General features: G+C 43.4%; 1 protein-coding gene across 4 annotated transcripts in view; it reads right to left on the bottom strand.

Moving 5' to 3' along the window:
• The window catches only part of KIF11 (kinesin family member 11), a 41637-nt gene extending 21593 nt beyond the window's left edge, over positions 1–20044 (bottom strand). The window contains exons 1-15 of one of the 4 annotated variants that reach the window (XM_061556660.1): positions 19887–20036; positions 19461–19673; positions 17932–18021; positions 16516–16651; positions 16072–16169; positions 14955–15033; positions 11619–11804; positions 10963–11087; positions 9991–10081; positions 9049–9194; positions 8130–8226; positions 6543–6638; positions 5346–5434; positions 4746–4833; positions 3059–3247 (exon numbers count right to left, since the gene is read on the bottom strand). In XM_061556660.1, the coding sequence (XP_061412644.1) occupies positions 3059–3247; positions 4746–4833; positions 5346–5434; positions 6543–6638; positions 8130–8226; positions 9049–9194; positions 9991–10081; positions 10963–11087; positions 11619–11804; positions 14955–15033; positions 16072–16169; positions 16516–16651; positions 17932–18005 (1494 nt within the window). In that variant the 5' untranslated portion in view covers positions 18006–18021; positions 19461–19673; positions 19887–20036. Of the gene's footprint in view, positions 1–3058; positions 3248–4745; positions 4834–5345; positions 5435–6542; positions 6639–8129; positions 8227–9048; positions 9195–9990; positions 10082–10962; positions 11088–11618; positions 11805–14954; positions 15034–16071; positions 16170–16515; positions 16652–17931; positions 18022–18648; positions 18672–19460; positions 19674–19770 lie in introns of those variants that run through there. The other 3 variants (XM_061556659.1, XM_061556661.1, XM_061556662.1) reach the window with 3 other exon arrangements.
• Between the last annotated feature and the right edge of the window lie 1663 nt (positions 20045–21707).

The raw sequence follows: 21707 nt of genomic DNA, 5'->3' as shown, positions 1-21707 counted from the left end.
AGCAGCTGGAAAAGACATAGCTATCTTTGTGGCACACATAAATGTAAGTTATCAACTCACTCTTAAAGATGGCATTATGTCTGTCAAAGAGGTAGAATCTTTGACTTGTGACCATGAAGAAGCTGACACGAGGCTCCTACTTCATGCAAAACATGACTGGAGTGAACTTTATAATAATATAATCATCCAGAGTCCTGACACTGATGTTGCTATCATTTCACTTTCAATGTCTAAGCTTCCCTCAGCAAAGATGTACTTTCTGACAGGAACAAAAGACAGGCAAAGAATGTTAGATCTCCAGGCTATTGGTTCTGCTTTGGGTCCTTCACTAACAGAGGCACTGATAGGACTACACACATTCACTGGCTGTGACTCATCTAGTTCCTTTTATGGGAAAGGAAAAGAGAAACCACTAAATATAGTGTCTGGAAATGCAGAGTACATCAGTGCATTTGTTGCTCTTAGGAGGCAATTTGAAATGGACAGCACCACATTTGTGACCATAGAACGTTTTGTGTGTGAGCTGTATGGAGAAAAGGTATCAGATGTTAATTTGGCCAGATACAATAGGTTCTGTGTCCAGGCCTCTTCCGAACAGGCATTACCTCCAACAAAAGATGCACTTACAGAGCACTTCAAGCGTGCTAACCACCAAGCTGCAATCCACAGATCATTGGATCCTTTAATAAATGCTCCCAGTCCAGAAGGCTTTGGATGGATTGTCAAGGATGGTGATCTCATCATATCATGGATGACTTAAGATCCAGATCCTCAACAGATTTTGGGGTCACTCCACTGTGGGTGTAAGTCTGGTACTTGTACAGGTGGAAGGTGCTCATGCCACAAGGCTGGCCTGGCCTGCACTGACCTATGTCAATGTGTTCATTGTGACAATGTGAGATTAACTGAGGATATTGTTTCATGTGAATCTGATAGTGAGGACAGTGATCTTGATATTTAGTGATGTGTATATGATAATAAAATTAATATAGGACATATATATTTAATATAAATCAATCAAAATTAAATCTTGTTTACAATAATCATTCCTGTGAATATGTACATGTAGTGCAGTTACTGCTCGTGTATGCGAATTGACAATTCACCATTAAATGTGTTATTTTGAAAAGTGTTTTTTTTTATATATTATATTTTGGCTTAATTCTATTTGTTATTCAGATTTTACCTCAAATATTACCTTTGAATTGGAACAACATAATGAGATGTAATTGGGATGTTAATGCTACAGTAGAAGTTTTCTTGATAATCTTATCATGTTTACTGTGCATAGGTAGCAACTTCAGGTATATCACACATTTCAAACTGGTTTATTTTGTACTTCAAGTGGTAATTCTGCATTTTTGGGTTTATATGATAAACAGGTTTGAAAGTGCAAAATTCCCTATGGTTTCCCTTTTTTCAAAATGGGCACCTTTAGCATAATTTTTCTCAAAAACTGCAAGGTTGTGTGTGGAGAACTTTTTCCTAAAAAATCTCTATATATTTCTGGTGTTAAATATAAAAAGTAGGTAGTGCCCCACTTGGTGGAACGAAACCCTATTTCTAGGCCTCTTTTAGGCTGCCGACAGCGGCCTAAAAGGTCGCGGGATCGATCCCCGCGTCCTCCACAGGCGAATATATTTTTAAATCCTTTATATTAAGTTCGCTTGCTTGCTTAGGACCGTGCAAATCTTTCAGTCGTTTTTTAACCCACTTCCCGTGATCCAATCGAGCTGACATTTACCACACAGACTCGTTGTGCGTGACAATTAATGTTCGTGAAATTTTTTTTCCTAAATTTTACACTTTTTAGGACAAAAATATTATATTTAATTACCAATTGCTTAATGCTGCCATGCAATCATCTGACCCATAGGTGGCAGCCATCTCAAGCCAGAGGACGAGAGGACTCTAGCCGCCACACATATAAAGGATTTATAGTGAAAAACTTTGTTTTTACGGGTTACACTTGTTTTCCTACTGTGATGTAGCATATCGGAATGCTTCGGTATACTTAAACTTAACCCAGTTTACCATGCTGCATTACAATTTGCAGTGGATGCTCCATCACTGACCTCTAGGCCATGGGTGGGCACATGTCCTTGGACGTGAGAAGACATTTTTACTGCAGGGCTATTCTAATTTACACAGCTGTTGTCCGTAATTCTTCCCTTTATGTCTGACCTGTTATTAAGTGCACAATCCTAAGAATCTGCGACGTTCATCTGATTGTCTATTAATAGTTACCAGATGTTGTACACAATTCAAAAGCATGTAATGTAGCAGCCAGTTTTGGAACCACCTAGTTTTGTCTCCTGGCATCTCCATTCTGCCATTTATTTCCTCATTTAATCTATTAAAATACATTTTAAGTGTGAATGTAACTTTAGAACATAATTGCTATTGTTTATTTGTTTTTAAATCTGTAATTGTGCAATGCTTTTGTTGCCTGCTGGCTGACTTCTTAGCTCAAGTGGACTTTATTCTCGATTTTGATTTACATTTAAATTTACACAAATGTTTTGACAGCCAATATTATTAATAATACAGTTATCGTTTCACACGTGTCCACACAACGCGTTTTCGCTATAAACACGGTTCTTATATTTGGGAATGCTTTTCGTAAAACGCGGAACGCGCACCGTTATAAAGTGGTCGAAGACGCACTACATTCTTGAGTTGTGCAGCTGAGCGGTATTATACAGTGTGCAGAATGCTACAGTATGCAGCACTCTCATCTCAGTTGTTTGTCCCGCCATGAAAAGACTGCAGGCGGATTTTATAGTGCAAATGTCCTTACATTTTGCATAATCCTCACAACCGAATATAGAAATTGGCTACATGGTTGGGAGGATTGTTTTTCAACTTACCGAGTTACTGCCACAATAACAATTGGTGCTTGAATGCTTGTAGACTTGAAAATATATTTGGTTGTGAGGTGATGGGTTCTTAATTACACATTTTGTCCGATCATTACGTGGCTTAAACAATTAATAAGGCATAATTTACATTGAGTGAACTATGCACAATATGAAATTGCCGAGCTCGTGGTTTACACCTGGTTCGCCGTCTGGTAGAGTTTCTCCTCTGTGGTACGGTGCTCCTCGACCAGTAGGGATGAGACTTGCAGCTGGCTCCGGACTTGGCTCAGGTCTTGGAAAGTCTCATGAAGCTGCATCTGGCATTGCTCCAGGCACGCAGTCTTCTCGTTCAGCTCTTTTTGGGAGTCCGTGAACAGCTCTGTCACCTACATGTCATGTAATAATCCCACAATATTTAATATAATATCCACAAATGCATAAAGTCGGAGTCGGTGGCATTAGTGTACTAACTCTCTTTGGGGTGATGACCAAAGGATTACAATGTAAAGACTCATTTTAAATTAAGATCATCAAGAAAGCTATGCTCAGTCTGCCATCCCAGCAAAACCCGGCAGATGATAGCATTGACGTCGCCATATCCCCGCCGATCACCTCCCATCCAGCAGCACAGGTGGAAACAGAAGTGAGAATTTTTTCTCCAACTAGTTTCATGTTATCCAATACGGCGAGTGATTGACCAGAAAGTTGGTAGAGTAATCAATTACTGACATAATCAAAATACATATTCATTGCATCTTTCGGTAAAGCCAATTGGCTTTACCGAAAGACCCAATGAATATAATCAGAATACCCAGTTCTACTTCAGGAATCATTACTAATGCGAGGCTGGTCCATTCCCTGCACTTCCGATCAGCAATGGTGGCTATGTAAGGTATGAAATAAGTTCCAACGTTCATGTAAAATTGTTGCAAAAAACGAGGAAGTAATTTTATACAATTATTATTAACCATCAACTTGTTACATGCAAATACTGTCATCTGCAGAGGCCAATATTTCTGCTATCCACAGATCTGGGGCCAAGAAGCTCTTAATGCCCACAAGCAATTGGGACAGAGGAACAAAAACTCCATGACATCACAGATGGAACACAACATAATCATGAGCGGTGTGGAGAATGTGTAACAAAATAAGCAGACAAATTGACTCCTTCCTATATCTTGCCCCTCATGAAAAATAAAAGCATGTTTTTTTATAATCCCATCAGCCACACGGCCTCCTAGGAGTGCATAACTCTGCCGCATTGGTTTACTACAAGCAAACTGCACCAGTTTGACATTCAGTGTATCATCAGCAGTCAGGCTTGCTTGAACCAATGGTGAACGACCAGATGTTTATATATGCAAAGACCCAATCTGCCCCACAGGCCAGCAACACTTATTCTCTTCAAAGAAAGAATGGATTTCAGTAAAAATGTAGATGCAGTTAGATACACAAGACTCACTCACCGTATAAACGCCATTCTCCTCATATGTAACAAAATCCTTGCTTTGAAGCCTAATATGAAGCCGTGACTCAGCCCATGCAACAAAATGTATTAGTCACAGCCCAGCGCAGGCTTTACTCTGGCTCAAGTGAGACGGCACAAAGGCACTCTCAACTTGAGTCCGACCTGAGCATGGTCTCAGGCACGCTTGGAATTTCTGTGAGCTAAGCCTGAGCCGAGCTATGGCTAAGCTGCTCATGCATCTTTGGAAGCAATGGAGCTGCTCAAGCCCAGGCTGACCCTGAGTGTTAGAGGCTGAAGAGCCAAGTCGTGACTAAGAATACGGCCCCGACTCATCTGCATTTCTTGCGCAAACTTCAAGTTTAATGTAAACAAGTGTTGTTGAAAGTTCTAAATTATGCCACGTCCTTGATAATCACCTTTTTAATTTCTTCTTCAATCGTGGATATTTTTTCATTGCATTCTAAGATGAGCTGTTCTTGACCAGTCAGTTTGCCCTGTATTGCTCTGTGAATAAACACACACATCCAATAAGTTATACGCCTGCACAGAAGCAAAAAAAACACAAATTCGTACATTTAAGATAGTATCGTTAGGGCTGTGTGCCTGTTTGGGGTTTTACTCTCGTTACGATCATACATTGTTATTTTCTCATCTTGTTGGAGTAATTCAATAGTTGTTAAGTTTAGCTCATGCATCCTGAGATCAAAATGATGCTTTGACCTGGCTGTCGACGAGTCTTGATGGCCTTACTCAAGCGGAACTCAGCTTGCATCCTGATCAAGTCTCAACCAAAAGGGGGCGCAGCGATCCCAGCTCACAGATGCATGGGGCGTGTGGGGGTCTGCGCAGGTGAGGGGGGGGCGGTGCAAAGGGGGGTGTGGGAGACCCCGCAAGTGGGGGGCAGGGTATTTGCGGTATTTAATAGTAAATCTGCGATAATATACGGTGACTCATAGGAGACATCCTTCTCAGAAAAGTAGCCAGATTCAAACGGCTAAATAAATGTGAGTACTCACTCATAGCTGTCCACAGGAAGGTAGACACCATTCTTATCTCGCGCCGAAGAAAGTTCCTTCTTGAGCCGTTCAATTTCTTCGGTGTATTCCTGCACACATTATACAATTTAAGAGCAGGCTCGTAGAAAGAAAATAAATTAAATAATAGATAACGACGTTTCGATTGCAACACAAACAATCGTCATCAGGTAGAAAACAATCCGAGTGAACTTAGAAATACAATGCAATACAACACAGAGACGGCTAACACAAGTCAGCACCTTACCTCGTTGATTACGTTCTTCCAAAGATTGCTAAATTTGAGAGAGACAAAACACGGAGACACAGACAGACACAAGCAGAGAGAGACAACAGACACAACATAGACACACAGACCCAATGCCTATGTGTTGAGGCCTTAAATAGAGAGAGAGGGGGGGTGGGGCAGAGAGAGGTGGGTCTGCTAGAGCAGAGAAATTAGCATGTCAATGAGAGAGCTGTGTGGAAATCCACCCCGCGGCGGCCGAGGGAGACAAAGACCCAACAAGCCTGGTAAATTTTAGAGAGAGTTGTGTGGAAATCCACCCCGCGGCGGCCAGGGGAGAGAAAGAGCGAATTGACCTATGAGAGCCTGGTAAATTTTAGAGAGAGAGAAATAGGCAGTTTGAGAAAACAAACTTATCAATTTCTCTGCTCCAGCAGACCCACCTCTCTCTCTGCTCCACCTCCCCTCTCTCTCTCTATTTAAGGCCTCGACACAGAGGCGTTGGGTCTCTGTGTGTCTATGTTGTGTATCTCTCTCTCTTTTTGTCTGTGTTGTCTCTCTCTGCTTGTGTGTCTGTCTGTGTGTCTCCATGTCTGTGTTTTGTCTCTCTCAAATTTAGCAATCTTTGGAAGAACGTAATCAACAAGGTAAGGTGCTGACTGTTGTGTTAGCCGACTGTGTTGTATTGCATTGTATTTCTAAGTTCACTGGGTTTGTTTTCTACCCGATGACGATTGCTTGTGTTGCAATCGAAACGTCGTATTCTATTATTTGTTTTCCTTCTACGCGACTTACCGAAAGAACCAAAGAGTAATTCCTGCAGTCATGAAAGCTTCAAATCCATATTCTTTAAGCAATGCATATCTTAAACTTAAAAACTTTAAATTTCATTTTACAAAAATTCTAAGGAAACAATTCAAAGCTGGGATGTTTTTAAATGGCATGTTGCTCACCTTGATGAGTGCCTTTTTTGTGAGTTTCTGGTTGACCTCGGGCTTGTTCATGATGTTTTTGGCACGCGCTGCATACTCTAGAGTGCTCAGAGTCTCCTACAGACAAAACGAGTTGCAAACGATATTCGATACAAATTATTATGGTCAAATAAACAAATGGCAAAGGACTAGAGTACTTGAAGGCCCCAAGCAAAAAGAACATGTTCAAGTTCAAGTTCATTTATTAGGTATAGCCCTGTGAGCCATTCAGCTCTTGAATCGGGTGCAACCGCAACAAACAAAAAACAAAAACATGAACAAAAAACATCTTAAAGTGAATATGTGACTAAGTGCAAACAGAAAATCCAAGAAAAGACAGCAAAAATATTGCAGAAAAAACACCGTACACCAACGCTGTGTGCAAAAATCTCAGTGGGATGCAAGTCAAACAACAACAACAACCACAAGACAGCTTAGATTAAGGCCATCAGTCTAACTCTGTACTACAACAAACAAACATGGCTAAACCAATACACTTTTCGAAATCAAAATAAAGCCATGAAAGCAATGAAAAAGCAATCATAGGAACTGTGATGGAATTTTCACAATAAATGACATAAACAACATGTATTACCAAAACCCTGCAGCCATAGCTGGCTGCATGAGTCACTCCACAACAGCAGGAGCATCAATCGGAGTATTGTAATTTTTCAATGCACCTTTAAGATCAGCACACTAAATCAAAACACAGGTCATACTTTGTAGCGATCATTCGGAGCGAAACATTTTATTTTAGGTCACTGAATAGCACTGGCAGCTAGGGGTGTACAACTCCTCTAGAGCAGTTTTGAGTGAAGATCTCATAGGTAGTGACTCAAGTTTCAATTTATTGGCAACAGCATTCCAGACCCTGGGGGCATCAATAGCAAAGGCCCTTCCTCCAGTATATGTACGGCAATAGGGAATATTAAGCTGGTAAATGAGTGTAGACCTTAGGTAAAATTTGTTCTTTGAAACAGAGACGAGATCTAGCAGGTAATCTGCATTTTTTTTTGCAAGTACATCATGAATAAATAAGATCTGGTGCACAAGCCGTCGAACATTCAGAGATGTTAAGTTTGACCCAATGTAGAGATCACAGTGGTGAGTCCTATATGGGCAGTTCAATGCAAATCTTAAGGCCGAGTGATATATTGAGTCAAGCTTCTTCAGTACAGTACTTGGGGCTGATTTATACACAATGTCACAGTAATCAAGTAGAGGCAGTATGGTAGCTTTAATCAATTCCAAACGGAACATAGGGGGGAAGCAGTGCTTGTGTCGATATAGAAAACCAATTTTAATTTTTGTTTTTTCCTAATATAATCAATGTGATCTTCAAAATTCAGTTTTGAATCCAGGATGACCCCAAGATACTTATAGATCTTGACTTGCTCTATTTGATCATTATTTAAGGAATGTAATTGGGGGAAAATAACTTCCCGCTTTAGTTCTGGTGAGAAGCATAGCACCTTGGTTTTGGCAGGATTTAGGACTATATTTTATTCCGTCAAGACTTTTTGTGACCAAATAAAAAAAAACAATGCAAGGAGGCATCTTGAATCCAACCTCAATGTTGACTGCAGCTGGAGAAATGGTGGCGATGATGGAGGTTTTGGTTCGACCACCCAGGGAGTCCTGCAGGAGCCGGGTCAGCTTTGACTCCCTGACACAGCCACATGGAGTTCAGTCGGCAACGATAACATTCAGGCGGCAACATTTCCCATTACAACCATGCACAATCTCAAACTAATACATCAATATGCGGCACGACCGTGCTGGACATGTTCACGTAGCCTCAGATCAAAACTCCCTTGTCCTCCTTAACCCAGACACATTGCAGACGCTTATGACCGCCATACTCAATATGATGGCATCTTAAGCGCCCTTCTTTGGGTCCCTTAATGGCACCATTCGATTCCTTGATCTCTTTTCTACTATTCACCTTCCAAGAGGACAACTGTGGACATAAACCTTCTAATATTGATCAAATAAGTACCACTTCACAACAAGTTAACAGTGAGTGTTATTTGGAGAGACTGGCCAATGGCAAATATTACATTTTCCATATTGACTCAGGGCCATCAAGAGTGGTGATGACTTAAAGTCTCCTTTAGGCATGGATCCACTTTGAACTATCCATCTGACCTCTGCATTATGAGTCCCTTAGCACTTCATCTTGAGTACATTTTCTAGTTTTGGTCAAGAGCGACACGGACACCCGCTCGCAACAAATAGGATCGCTACCATGGCTGTTGCCCAGCAGAAAGCAGTTTTTTTACAATTCCCTGCAATCTGCAGCTGTTAAAGGACTCAACAAATATCAAAGAACAATATTTCTTCAAGCACAAATCTTTAATCACGAAGATTGAATCAACTGCAAAGATGTATATATCGTTACACCCTTAGTGTTGAGATCCTGAGTTTAAATCTCAACCCATTTGAGATTAAACCGAAGTGTCTCCAGCTGTGTTACTGAGGCATAAACCTGTAAGGAATGTGTGGAGTCCTCTCCACGAGCGCGGTGATCACTCTTCCGAGGGTGAGCAGAGACTGGTTGATGTTCCCGGCCTCGCGAGCACGCTTGTCCACTGCTCCTGAGCGCCCAATGTTCTCGCTGCCGGCAAGGTCCACCTGCCAAAATACAAAAATAAAAATTAAACTTCGTGTTGGTTTTCTAAAAATGGAAGCAATTTTAAATCAAATAAAATCTTGCCACAGGTTTTCACAGCCAATTAAGATTCACAATATTTTTTTCGGTTAAGCCATGCAATCGCCTCCGACTTCCTCAAATTCCCATTTACTTCCCGTATCTTGTCGTGACGTTTGATGTAGTTTCAACCAAAACGTCAAATCGATTCTAAATCTACTTTTGAGAATTGTTCTTCAATTCACCAGTAAGCTGAAGTAATAATGGGTGATTTGTTAAATGCGTGTACTCATGACATTTTAATTGGCTTTATCTAGTATTAACTAAAACAGATTTACACTATGAGACCTCCTTTACCAGTGGCAAAATATAGTGATAGGTTTTTACCCTTTCAACTGGTACAAAAACTGACACCTTTATACAAGGCATCATGTTTGCAATAACCACAACACAAGCAGTCAAAATGCAAACAAAAAGTGCGCTGTTTTTGAGTTGTACGCCTTTTGGCGTCATCTGGTCCAACACCAATGGAGACTAGGCTCTAAGAAAAGCTGTCTCGGGTGTGGACCAATCAACTTCAAGGACAGTGCATATCATTATCATTATCAGAGTTGTTTCTTTTTGTTTGCATTTTGACTGCTTGTGTTGCGGTTAGTGCAAACATGATGCCTTGTATAAAAGGTGTCAGTTTTTGTAATAGTTGAAAGGGTAAAAACCTATCACTAAAACAGATTTATCATTTGCTCTAGCAAGGGACTGAAGCACGGCAGTTCGACCCACCATATTTAGCTTGCCTATCTTCACGAGCTCTTCCCCATCCATCATGGTCTCCTTCATGTGTATGGTGATGGAAAACACCGAGTGGGATCGGCTACAAACAACAAAAGCACATACGGACACCACAAGTTATTAGATGACCATTACGAGCAATGCATTGTAGTGTAATAACAGCCATAGAGGGTTCACGTGGGGATTGGCTTGCCGGTCCTGCTTTGTAGCCAATAAGGGTTGAGATAGGGAGCGTGGGCCCGGCGTGATCACGGCATGTCATCAGGAGTGATTGGCCTAGCCATTCGGGGCCCCAGCTAATGGGGATCCGGATGAGAGGCGTGGTCCCGGGAGTGACAGGGAACCATCGAGAATGGTCGAGGCTGTCCATGGAGGATTGGCTGGGGGGACCACGTGACAAAGGGATTAAGAGAGAGTGAGAGAGAACGATCGAGAGCAGACTGGGAAACGAACAGAGCGAGAGCCACGCGCGTACGGGGGCTCTGGGTGCCACGTGCATGGTGGGAACTGGTGTGAAGTCTGCCCGCTCTCTGTTGTCTGCCAACAACGGAGCGTGAGTGAATAAAGTGTATCGTGGAGGTGAAAATAAAGAGGACCGATTCCGAAGCCGTCTCCGAAGGATTATTACAGTAGTAAAGCACAGCTTAATTCATCATCTTCTGTCACCCATGGATGACAGGAGACCAATGATTATTTGAACCATTGGCAGATTCCTTAAAATATATGTAATAAAGGATTAATCTAAACGATTTCTTGTGACCTCAACATTAAGGGCTCCCTACATAGAAATTCATGACAATACAAGTCCAAACCTGGGATACTACCATTGGATAAGCTAAGTTCTAAATTGTAACCCCAGCCTTGCCAACAATAAATTAAAATAAATGAATGAATACCAAATAACAGACACAACGTGCTCGTGTTGAGATTCGCGTGAAAGGGTGGCAGTTGCTGGTGCCGCACCTGGAGTAGGCATTCATCAGAGTGGAGGCGGTTCGTCGCTTGGCGGCACCATGCTCCAGGATGTGGTAGACCTCATCCTTGTTGTGGACCGTCACCTCCTCCAAGCCCTTGATCAACACCGCTCCCTTCATGGACACAAATTTAGTTCAACCAAGATGATGTTTCATCTCCATTCGATGTGAATGCAAGATGCTCAGAGATGCCAAATTATCTACAAATTCACTTTGCTGTGACTCCATCCATCCCACAATATCTATCCGAATAGTGTAAGTTTGAGATCAGCATTAAGCTGAAAAAAATTATTCATACAATTCTTACAGATTTATATCTTACCAAATGGGAAACATAAAAATATAACAAGACAACTGTTTTTTGGGTTGCATCTTCCTTTAAATTAAGACAAACTAAAATATAAAATATTTATATTTGCACCTCCAATTAGCACGTTGGCTACGTACAGTGCGACAGAAGTTCAACATACATACACTGTTTGCACTTGGCTTAAAACATTTTTTACCAGCTTTATGGGTGTGCGTAACTTCCTCAGCAAATCAACAGTTTAAGGAAATTATTACTAAGATAAAACTCAAGCAAATTAGTTGCTTGAAGCATATATATGGGTTCTTTAATTCAATAGGCATGCTATACAAGTGTACCTTATTGCGAGGGTCGTCAAACATTTGAAGCCTCTCTCCGATGTCTGGGCTGGAGCTAAGCAAGTCAAAAAGCTCTTCGTTGTAGATTTCCAGCAGAGAGACCTTTACCGAAAACTCAACCCCAAGGCTGGTGAGTTTTTCAAAGATTTGGTGCAGGGTCCTTGGGATGACCCCAGCCAGAGGATCCTAAACATCAAAACACATTTAATTAAATTTATATACAAATGCAATAGGTATGAAGGTTGGCAAACATTTGTATTACCATCTTTTTATTACCATGTAATGACTTACAAGTACAATTAAAGCTGACAAATTAGTATATTAGCTGCATATACGACTCGCTTAAGCATAAGCAGAACTACAGTGACTGGCACGGAATAATATTTTCATGCAGATGTAGTGATAAGGAATAGGTAACTACGGCATGTAGCGCTGGCTGCTGGCAAAAAGCTTGGCTGCCATGGCAACCCTGTCCGCCAGAGGTGAGGGGGTAGGCGGGAGGAAGGGATGTGGGGAGAAGGGGACATAGGGGGTACACGGGAGAAGCCCGGGAACCTTCTAGGGGGTTCTAGAAGGGGGGCGTAGCCAAGGGGATGCAAGGCTGCGCTGGGAGGATATAAGGGGGACCTGGGGAGGATTCGGGGCCGTTTGTTGGAGTGGACCCCTGGAGCCCGTCAAGTCCCGTCAAGTCTTCGTCATCAACAACATCGTCTTACCCTAGTCTCAGCGTTGTGGGTCATGCAGCCGTTGCTGTCCTTACTATAAGTATTCTCAGTAGGCCTCAGCAAGGCAAGGTAAAAGATAAAAACGAGCCGACCTTTACCCTACCTTTTACCTTACCACAATACAATCACTCTACCCTACCTTTTACCCTTTAGCAGGTAAGGTAAAAAGCAACGAGCCTACCTTTACCCTACCTCTTACCCTTACCCCATACCAATTACCCGATTACGGGGTAATTACTGGGGTACTACACATGAAAAAGGTTTATAACGGTAAATGCTCGGTAGAGCGCTTCATTTATATAGAATACTCTCAACGATTCCAATTTTACACGCTTGTTGTTGTCGTTGTTGTATCCTCAAATCTTGTAACTCAATTTTAACCCACTTCCCAATGTGGTATCGACTGAAAACTTGGTATACTTATGTCATACTGATGCCAATGCTATATTCTATCATAAAAAATATATATATTTTTTTTACTTTCTTTTTTATATGTTATGTTTTGGCTTGGGTCTAATTGTCCACGGTCAACTGACGTTGGCTGTAATTGGCCACGGTCCCTTACGTTATGGCACACTTCGGGGCCACTTCCTAGAGTCGTGGAGTCCTGCCATTACTAGTACATTTCATAAAAGCGTGTTTAAAAAAAAGTTGTTTTTAATATTACTTATTAAATGGAAGCCACGGACTGCGCCACGGAGCTTTTAGCGGTAAACAAGGTACCGTATTTACCGGGTAATACTTCGCGCTACCTTTACCCTACCGGGTAATTCTTCCGAGCTACCTTACCCTACCCTTTACCTTACCCCTTGGCATGTCGACACCTTTACCCTTTTAACTGGTAAAAAGGGTAAATTACCTTACCAAGGCCTAATTATCAGCGCCGGTGAAGGCTATCAATAAACAGTGCCTCCTAATATAGTGTCTCTCCAGTCTGTCACTACACAGGTGTAATAAGTGATTTTTTTTCCAATTAAGAATCTTAATAAACAATTTAACTATTCTACTCACATACCAGATTCTCTCTGGGATTGGCCAAGAACCTTAGATCTTCTTGGTTCTTTCGGTAAAGTCACGTAGAAGGGAAATAATAAATAATAAAACATAATAAGATACAATTCTCACGACGTTTCGGCCACAATGCAAGCAGCTGTCCTCAGGTGAAGAACAGGGCTGTCGGAAAGACAGCGTCCGAATGACAGCCCTGTTCATCACCTGAGGACGGCTGCTTGCGTTGTGGCCGAAACGTCGTGAGAATTGTATCTTATGTTTTATTATTATTTTATTATTTCCCTTCTATGTAACTTTACCGAAAAAACCAAGACGATGAATCCCTGCAGTCACGAAAGCTTCAAATCGAAACCTTAGATCTATTCCTGACATTTGACAACTCCATCCAGGTAATGTTGCTGCATCAATTGGCACAAAGGACCACTGTCTAATGCCTGTAAATCACCTATATACCCTTAAACAAACTTGACATGGATACATGTGTAGTGACATAGAATCGGTCACTTAGCAGCATAGCGCTTGTTGCTGGCAGAGAAGGGGATCTGCCGTTGCAGCAGCCCCGACTGACAGCAAGCCACGTGATAGACCAGAGAGAGGGATGTAGGGGAAAGGTTACAAAAGAGGCACGTGAGGGAAGCCCAGGAACCCCGAGTAAGTTCTAGAGGGGGGGGCGTGGCTGGGGCGGAGCGAGGCCACGCTGGGAGGATAAAAGGGACCCCCGAGTGGGAGCTCGTGGCTGTCGCTTGAGTGGGATCCCGTCGTGCTGCTGGAGTCTTCACCGCCGTCTATGTCTTCACCTTCTCGGCGTCGTCAGTCAGGCATATTTCCACCTGTTCTGACTGGGAGCTGTAGTTACTTTGTGAAATGTTAAGGCTGTTAATAAATAGAGTGCCTCCTACTCTTAGTGTCTGTGAGTCAGTCACTTCACATGCATTCTTTGGCATTACCACAATACTGATTGACATGGTCTCCGACTTATTCCCCGAGCCCACAAGCTTTTAAACAAATGATGCATCGGTATGCATCTTGGTTGTTACCCATAACCTAGTGGGCGCTGTCAACTTTAATTCCTAATTTCAGAAGTTTTGGTAAAATGTATGATCCACACTGGTTGATCCCTCATTGCCAAATGGTAGCTTCATCTAAAGACAGCTTATAAGAGATAGTGCTACTGACACTCTCTCTCAGCTCTTTCCAGATAAAAAGCCACAAGGAACATGTAAATGCATCAACCCACAAATGCAACAAACTGGCACCCGGTCTAGTTCTCTCATCCCTTCATTTCCACCAATAATGAATCCGAATTTGCAATTCTTAATTTAAAATACAAAGCCAATTTTTTTGGTTCCTGCTTTGCAGAAAATGATTCTTAATGTCCCAAGTAATATCCCGCCTAAAGTTATTACTCGTTGTCAAAGCACATAGCAGTTGACAAAACATCCCAATATAGGACCGCATAGCTTGGGCAATTGTTGGCACCAGTTAGCCTTCTGCCCATCTGGTTTTATTTGCAAACCCACGTTATTAAGCCAGCAGTTTTCAGATGCAAAATGCATGAAGCAAAATATATTTTTTAATGTTAAACATATTCTTAGATTACCTCTTCCCAAGTGAATTCACCATTTGGTGACCTTTCCCCTTCCATCGTGAAGGTTTTCCCTGTACCAGTCTGTCCATAACTTTAAAACACAGAAAACAAAACTGAAGCATTTATGAAGCAAACATTAATACAAAACACAGCAGCCGTGATTTACAGCAAGTTGTCAAAACAAAGAATGCACTGCACTTGCTTTGTTCCGTAAGCTCTAATATCTCAAATACACATTGTGGAACGTACTTGCTAGAGAGTAGGCAGAAGTGATATGTAGTGCCATCCCAGACAAACAGGGGGTGTTCAAGTGTTGAAATGTACCCCTACGATAGGAACCGTAGAAATCTAAAAACTACTTATATAGCATCCTTGTCACTCTGAAAGTGTCGTCTCTAAACGGTGGACTTCACATTGAAAATTAAAACCCACTGGCTTTTATTCACTTGGCAAGTGTCCTTATTTTAAAGAATGGCCAAAGAAGAAACCACCAAACATGCATGAAGCCTATAAAACTCATAATTATTAAAAACACTGATCACAAAGACCAGTGCCTAAAAGGTCGTTTATTGTCCACTTTCAGAATGAAAATATAAAAAATCGTGTACAGCATGCATGGAATCTGTGACACTTTTCATAATGTATTTAGTTATGGCACATGACGTTACAAGATGAGATCATGGAGAAGTGATGTATGTGGGTGGCGTGCAACGCATTGGCCAGAACGGCTTATTAATTGAGCGTTCAATTTTTGACAGGTTTCAGGCAACCCTGATGTGGCCGAATTTATATAGGTTCAACTCCTAACAGCAACACAGATTGATAATTAAATTTCATTTTATGGATTATATTGCATGCCACGCTCGACCCACGGTGTTCTGAATGGGTAGATCGCAGATGGGAAATCTGACTTCAGGTTTGATTTCTCACAAACCAGAGACCGCAATTAACATCAGGATTCACATCTCTACAGGCTCTCGTATTGCCAGTGTGTGAAGAAGAGGACTGTATAGACTAAACTCAGAACACTTTCCATAAAAACATTTTTCCACAACTTCTAGGTGAGCAATAATTTATGCAATGTATTTTATTATCTAGCAAGGATGGAATTCACATTATGTGTACTTACGCAAATACTGTGCAGTTGTAACCTAAGATAACTTCATCCAAAATTGGATAAACCACACTCTTGTAAATTTCTATTTGTTTTGCAGCAGGACCAAAGACCTGTAAATAAACATGGTATTGTAACGTAGACAAATCATTTTTAAAACCTCATTTAAAATGTTTGTATATCAGCTCCAGAAGAAAACCAACATCATGTAATTAACGATTCACTTAAAAAGGCCCCTTAATTTAAAAAAATGCTCAGTTTCACTTTATTCATATGACATTCGTCCAACTTGCTCAGCTATAAATAAAACGAGGTGCAACTCAGGTGTTGAATTTGTCCTGCACGTTGTGTATTCAAAAAACATCCCCACAAATTACATCTATTAGAGTCGACGAAAGTGCTAGTGTGGAGATGATGATACTGTACTGATGGGACATTAATCCTGGGCGAGAACCATACCATGTCATACGTATAGGTCTTCTTTGAAGACTTTTCTCCAAGTGGGACATTCAACTTTACAGACAATTCTTTCCTGGCTTGATCGCATTCCACAACAGAATACGAATTCGCTTTCCTCTCAATTCCATTCAGTGGCCTAAAGAAACAAATGAAGTTACAAAGTGAGACAATTACAGTCATGATCCTGTATCCCCAAAAACCAGTGCCTGGCAACCAGTGTGCCGCAGCAAAGTCCCAGGCGTGCCACGGCGTCCCGCAAGCCACGAACCGCACATCCCCGCTCCATTGATCACAGGGCAGGACGGCAGCAGACGGGCCCGTCAGCCCCCACCCCCAGCCCTTTCAACCCCCCAGATCGCGCATGCGCTGTTGGGCGAATAGACAAGGATACACAGGAACGCAGACACATACAAAGACACAGAGACACGGTGGCAAAGAGATACACAAAGACATGCGGACACTCACGCAGTTCAGCAAATGAACCTTATGGCAGGACCCCGGGGTCCCATAAGCCCCCGCCTCTCGCATAAACATTATATTATAATGTAAACACAAACTTTGCTCTTTTTCACCAATGGGTTTGGAGGATGGTGGCAAGTGTTGTCTAGTTAAACTAAGCCTATAAAACTGAAAACTACTTACCTGCAGTACCTCTATTTAAATACACTATCGGAAAAATTATTTACACCCCTGTCAATCATCGTGTTTCTCAGTGTGGATTTGTAAACGGTACATGAAATAGTACACGTTTTCAATGCACTGTTCATATTGTAACAAGCATTTATACCAATGTTACTCTACAGAGTAGTGGGTCGCCGCTCCTCTTATCCGCATTGATACGAGCGGTATGTGGGGACTATGGCTTAACCGCAAAAAAACACCTATCTGCACAGATGCATAAGGACAAGCGATGTATTATCAAACAGGAGGAATTAACAGTGGAACGCATCTCATCTGTTAAATATCTGCAGGTAATAGGATTGTCATCGAATGATCTTGGCTGCAGACATTGGTAGGTCCATATTTACAACTGACAAATCTAGGCTCTGTAAAGTCCTCATTAACAAGATCACACATATGCCACATGCCGATAACGGAACCAATACACATTCTTTAAATGGTCAATGTTTAGGAGTGAAAATCAGTGTTGATGGACACTATAGGCAAAAGCTTGTGTTGCTAAAAACGTACAGAAAACCATGATTAATTACACACGCCCTGTTTATTCTGATATGTACGCATCCTATTGTTATACAGTAGTTAAATTTCAGTGCTGTATACAACATAGCAAGGAAATCGCTTTTATTATTTGACGCAACTGTAATAGCTTGCACACGTGTTTCGTTTTAAATGATGATCAGTCATAGGAACGTGCAAATTAGAAATCCAATGCGACACTTGCGGCTCTGAACTTACCTGCATCGCACAAACACCTGAATGTGTTTCCCTTTGTCATCTTTGTCAGGTTTTTTTCCGCTGACATAAGACATCTTTGCAAATGTAAGCCTGCAAAAAATATGTTAGAATATAAATTAAAACCATGCTATCAAGAGGCATTGATAACAAATAGGATATTCACTTATAATTCGACGCTTTTCAACTAAAACATTGACTGTTGGCAGTGGTGTTCAAGCACGCAGAAAAAACACCACTATTTACATTTAAGAATAACGTGCAGTTTGAAGACAGCCATAAACTCCCTCCCATTACAGTGTAACAATTTTTTTTGTTTAGTTCCTGGGTGTTATTTCCTAATTGCTTATGCCTGAAAAGTACAGAAAATGGCTATTATTCGCCACAAACGTTGCTTTGTGACCAGGACAATATTTTGAAATTGACCTATTTTCAATGAGAAAACGGGTGAATTTGTCTTTTCCTTCACATAGTCAGAAAAAACCATATGAACCAAAATGAACATGTATTTATACTAAAGTACTACACAAAAATTACTACAAAGATTTAGACACCAAGGCGCACTACCACAGCGGACCGAGTTCTCTATGGGGAGGAACATCGTCAAGTGGGAGCTACTGGTGGACCCCCGGAAGGTGCTGATGCCACCACTGCACATCAAATTGGGCCTCATGAAACAATTTGTCAGCTGTAGATAAGGAGTCGGCAGCCTTCAAGTACCTTCAAGACTTCTTCCCGAAGCTGTCTGAGGCAAAAGGTCAAAGACTGTGTCTTCGCCAGACCACAGATAAAGAAGATCCTGGAGTGCAACGAATTCTCCAAGAAGCTCACTAGTAAGGAGAACGCGGCTTGGAACAGCTTTGTCGCAGTGGGTCGTGGCTTCCTGGGCAATCACAAGGCCGAAAACTATGTGGAGCTGGTTGGTAAAAAACTATGTCACAATGGGCTGTAGGATGTCCCTAAAAGTCCATATCCTTGATGCTCATCTTGATAAATTCAAGGAGACCATGGGAGCGTACTCGGAGGAGCAAGGCGAGCGCTTCCTCCAGGGTATGCTGGACTTTGAACGCCGCTACCAAGGACAGTATCACGAGAACATGGGGGCCGATTCGTTAAAGTGATTTACCGTATAATCATAAATCTCGAACTACTCGCTTCTAAATCTTTTGGAGTCATTATTTTGTATTACTTTAGTATAAATACATGTTAATTTTGATTCACGTTGTTTTTTTTTTACTTTATGTGATGGAAAAGACACAAATTCGCCCGTTCTCATTGAAATAGGTCAATTTCTAAATATCACTGTCCTGGTCACAAAAGGAAAGTTTGTGGGGAATAACAGTCATTTTCTATACTTTTTAGGCATCAGCAACTACGAAACAACACTTACTACCCAGGAACAAAAATGATGTTACGTAGTGTTATCAGACATTGTGTCTCCACTGCTGGATGAAGGACTCCTCCGCATACTGTCGATACCCCCGCGGTCTTGCGATGCAACATTCTCTCGCTCCTCCGAGTTGAGATCTCACCGATCTTCTTGGGCCTATCCTCTCACTTGGCTTCCACCATCCCTTCTAGTGCTGCACACACTGGACACGTCCTGCCTGAGCCCCGCTGCCTTTTGTTTTGTGATACCGAGGTGGGGAGGGGGGTCCCTCTCCCTGCGGCTTCGCAGCGAAACTCCACGCACCTCTCCGTGCTGCTCGCGATGTGGCATCGCAGGGCAAAGACCCACGCGGAGCCTACACAGACCGCCGAGACGAATGCTGTTAGCGAGCACCTATTGCGCCTACAATGCGCCACGGCTCCCCACGTACACACTCGGCACAGGGGACGCACCACGGCGACTCTCTGGGTGGCGGCGGCGGCACCGCGGCTCAGAAGCGGCGGGTCGCAGCGATGGGAGATGCGCGTGGAGAGACAAAGCGGAGGTCGTGCTCCCCGAGTGCCCTCACCGCTCAACCGCTGCTCAGTCTGTGCCCCGCGTACGTCCGCTCCGACAGAAATCGTCCTCCTGTAGCAAAAGTGGCAATGACAGCGACGGGCGGCGAAACAGCGCGAGTCGGAACCGCGCCCCCTCCACTCCGGCAGCCGTTGACGCGGCAACAATTTGAACAGTCACGTGCACAGGTTTAGCCAATGCCGTCGCAGCGGATGGCGGAAGGTCGCGCGTGATTGGTGAATGGGTGACGTCACGCAGATTTAAAGGCGCGAGATTTTTTTTCTCGCGCAGGATCCAGCGGGGAGGGGCCGGGGAGGAGGGGCGGAGATGGTAGCGGGGAGGACCCAGGGCTAGGGGCGGGGGGGGGATAGGGGAGGGAAAGGGGGGGCGAGGGGCGGGGAGGGGGGGCGAGGGGCGGGGAGGGGGGGCGAGGGGCGGGGAGGGAGAGCGAGGGGCGGGGGCGAGGGGAGGAGGGCAGCGGCGGGGGCGAGGGGAGGGGGGCGGGGGCGAGGGGAGGGGGGCGGGGGCGAGGGGCGGGTGCGAGGGGAGGGGGGCGGGAGCGAGGGGAGGGGGGCGGGAGCGAGGGGAGGGGGGCGGGGGCGAGGGGAGGGGGGAGGGTGCGAGGGGAGGGGGGCGATGGGCGGGGAGGGGGACGATGGGCGGGGAGGGGGGCGAGGGGAGGGGGGCGGGGGCGAGGAGGGGGACGAGGGGCGGGGAGGGGGGATCCCCCCTGTAACAACACCGACATTACTAACAACACTCAGATTACTAACAACACTCACTCACATTACTAACAACAACAATCACATTACGAACAACACTCACATTACTAACAACACACTCACATTACTAACAACACTCACATTACTAACAACACTCACATTACTAACAACACTCACTCACATTACTAACAACAACAATCACATTACTAACAACACTCACATTACTAACAACACTCACTCACATTACTAACAACACTCACATTACTAACAACACTCACTCACATTACTAACAACAACAATCACATTACTAACAACACTCACATTACTAACAACACTCACATTACTAACAACACTCACTCAGTTTAACACGTAGGCTTTCGCGACCAATGTTATTCATAATCAACGTTTTTGGGTTTAGATCGCGTTATTTATAAATGTGTCGTAACCCTCCACCACCCGACACGGCCAATCAGTAAAAAAGTGTCACGTTGACAAAGACAAATAGTTCACTGCTTTAGCCCACCGGTGTGTTGAAGCCACAACATTTACAATTTGAGTACGACGTTTCGCTGGTAATTGCATCCAGCATCATCGGGCAATTCGCCAGAGTGGAACTATTTGTCTTTTGTCAACGTGACACTTTTTTACTGATTGGCCGTGTCGGGTGGTGGAGGGTTACGACACATTTATAAAACAGGACCCTGCGGGGTGGGCTGGTAGGAATAATACTTAGTACCGGTACAGGGATATCGACCGGGTATAGAGGAGTTAAAGACAAAATTACTGTATTCTAGTGTAACGTTAATTAAAAGTGTTTGTTTTGACAAGAAACGCTGTGAGATTTAAAGACCCCTCACCACCAGCCCTCACCACCAGCCCCCACCACCACCCCCCACCACCAGCCCTCACCACCACCAGCCCCCACCACCACCAGCCCTCACCACCACCAGCCCCCACCACCAGCCCCCACCACCACCCCCCACCACCAGCCCTCACCACCACCCCCCACCACCAGCCCCCACCACCACCCCCACCACCAGCCCTCACCACCACCCCCCACCACCAGCCCTCACCACCAGCCCCCACCACCAGCCCCCACACCCCCCACCACC

The sequence above is a fragment of the Lethenteron reissneri genome, chromosome 22 (assembly GCF_015708825.2).
Source record: "Lethenteron reissneri isolate LAM-NWPU_2019-01 chromosome 22, ASM1570882v1, whole genome shotgun sequence".
Classification (NCBI taxonomy): Eukaryota; Metazoa; Chordata; class Hyperoartia; order Petromyzontiformes; family Petromyzontidae; genus Lethenteron; species Lethenteron reissneri.
This window is presented reverse-complemented; position numbering and strand designations above follow the sequence as displayed.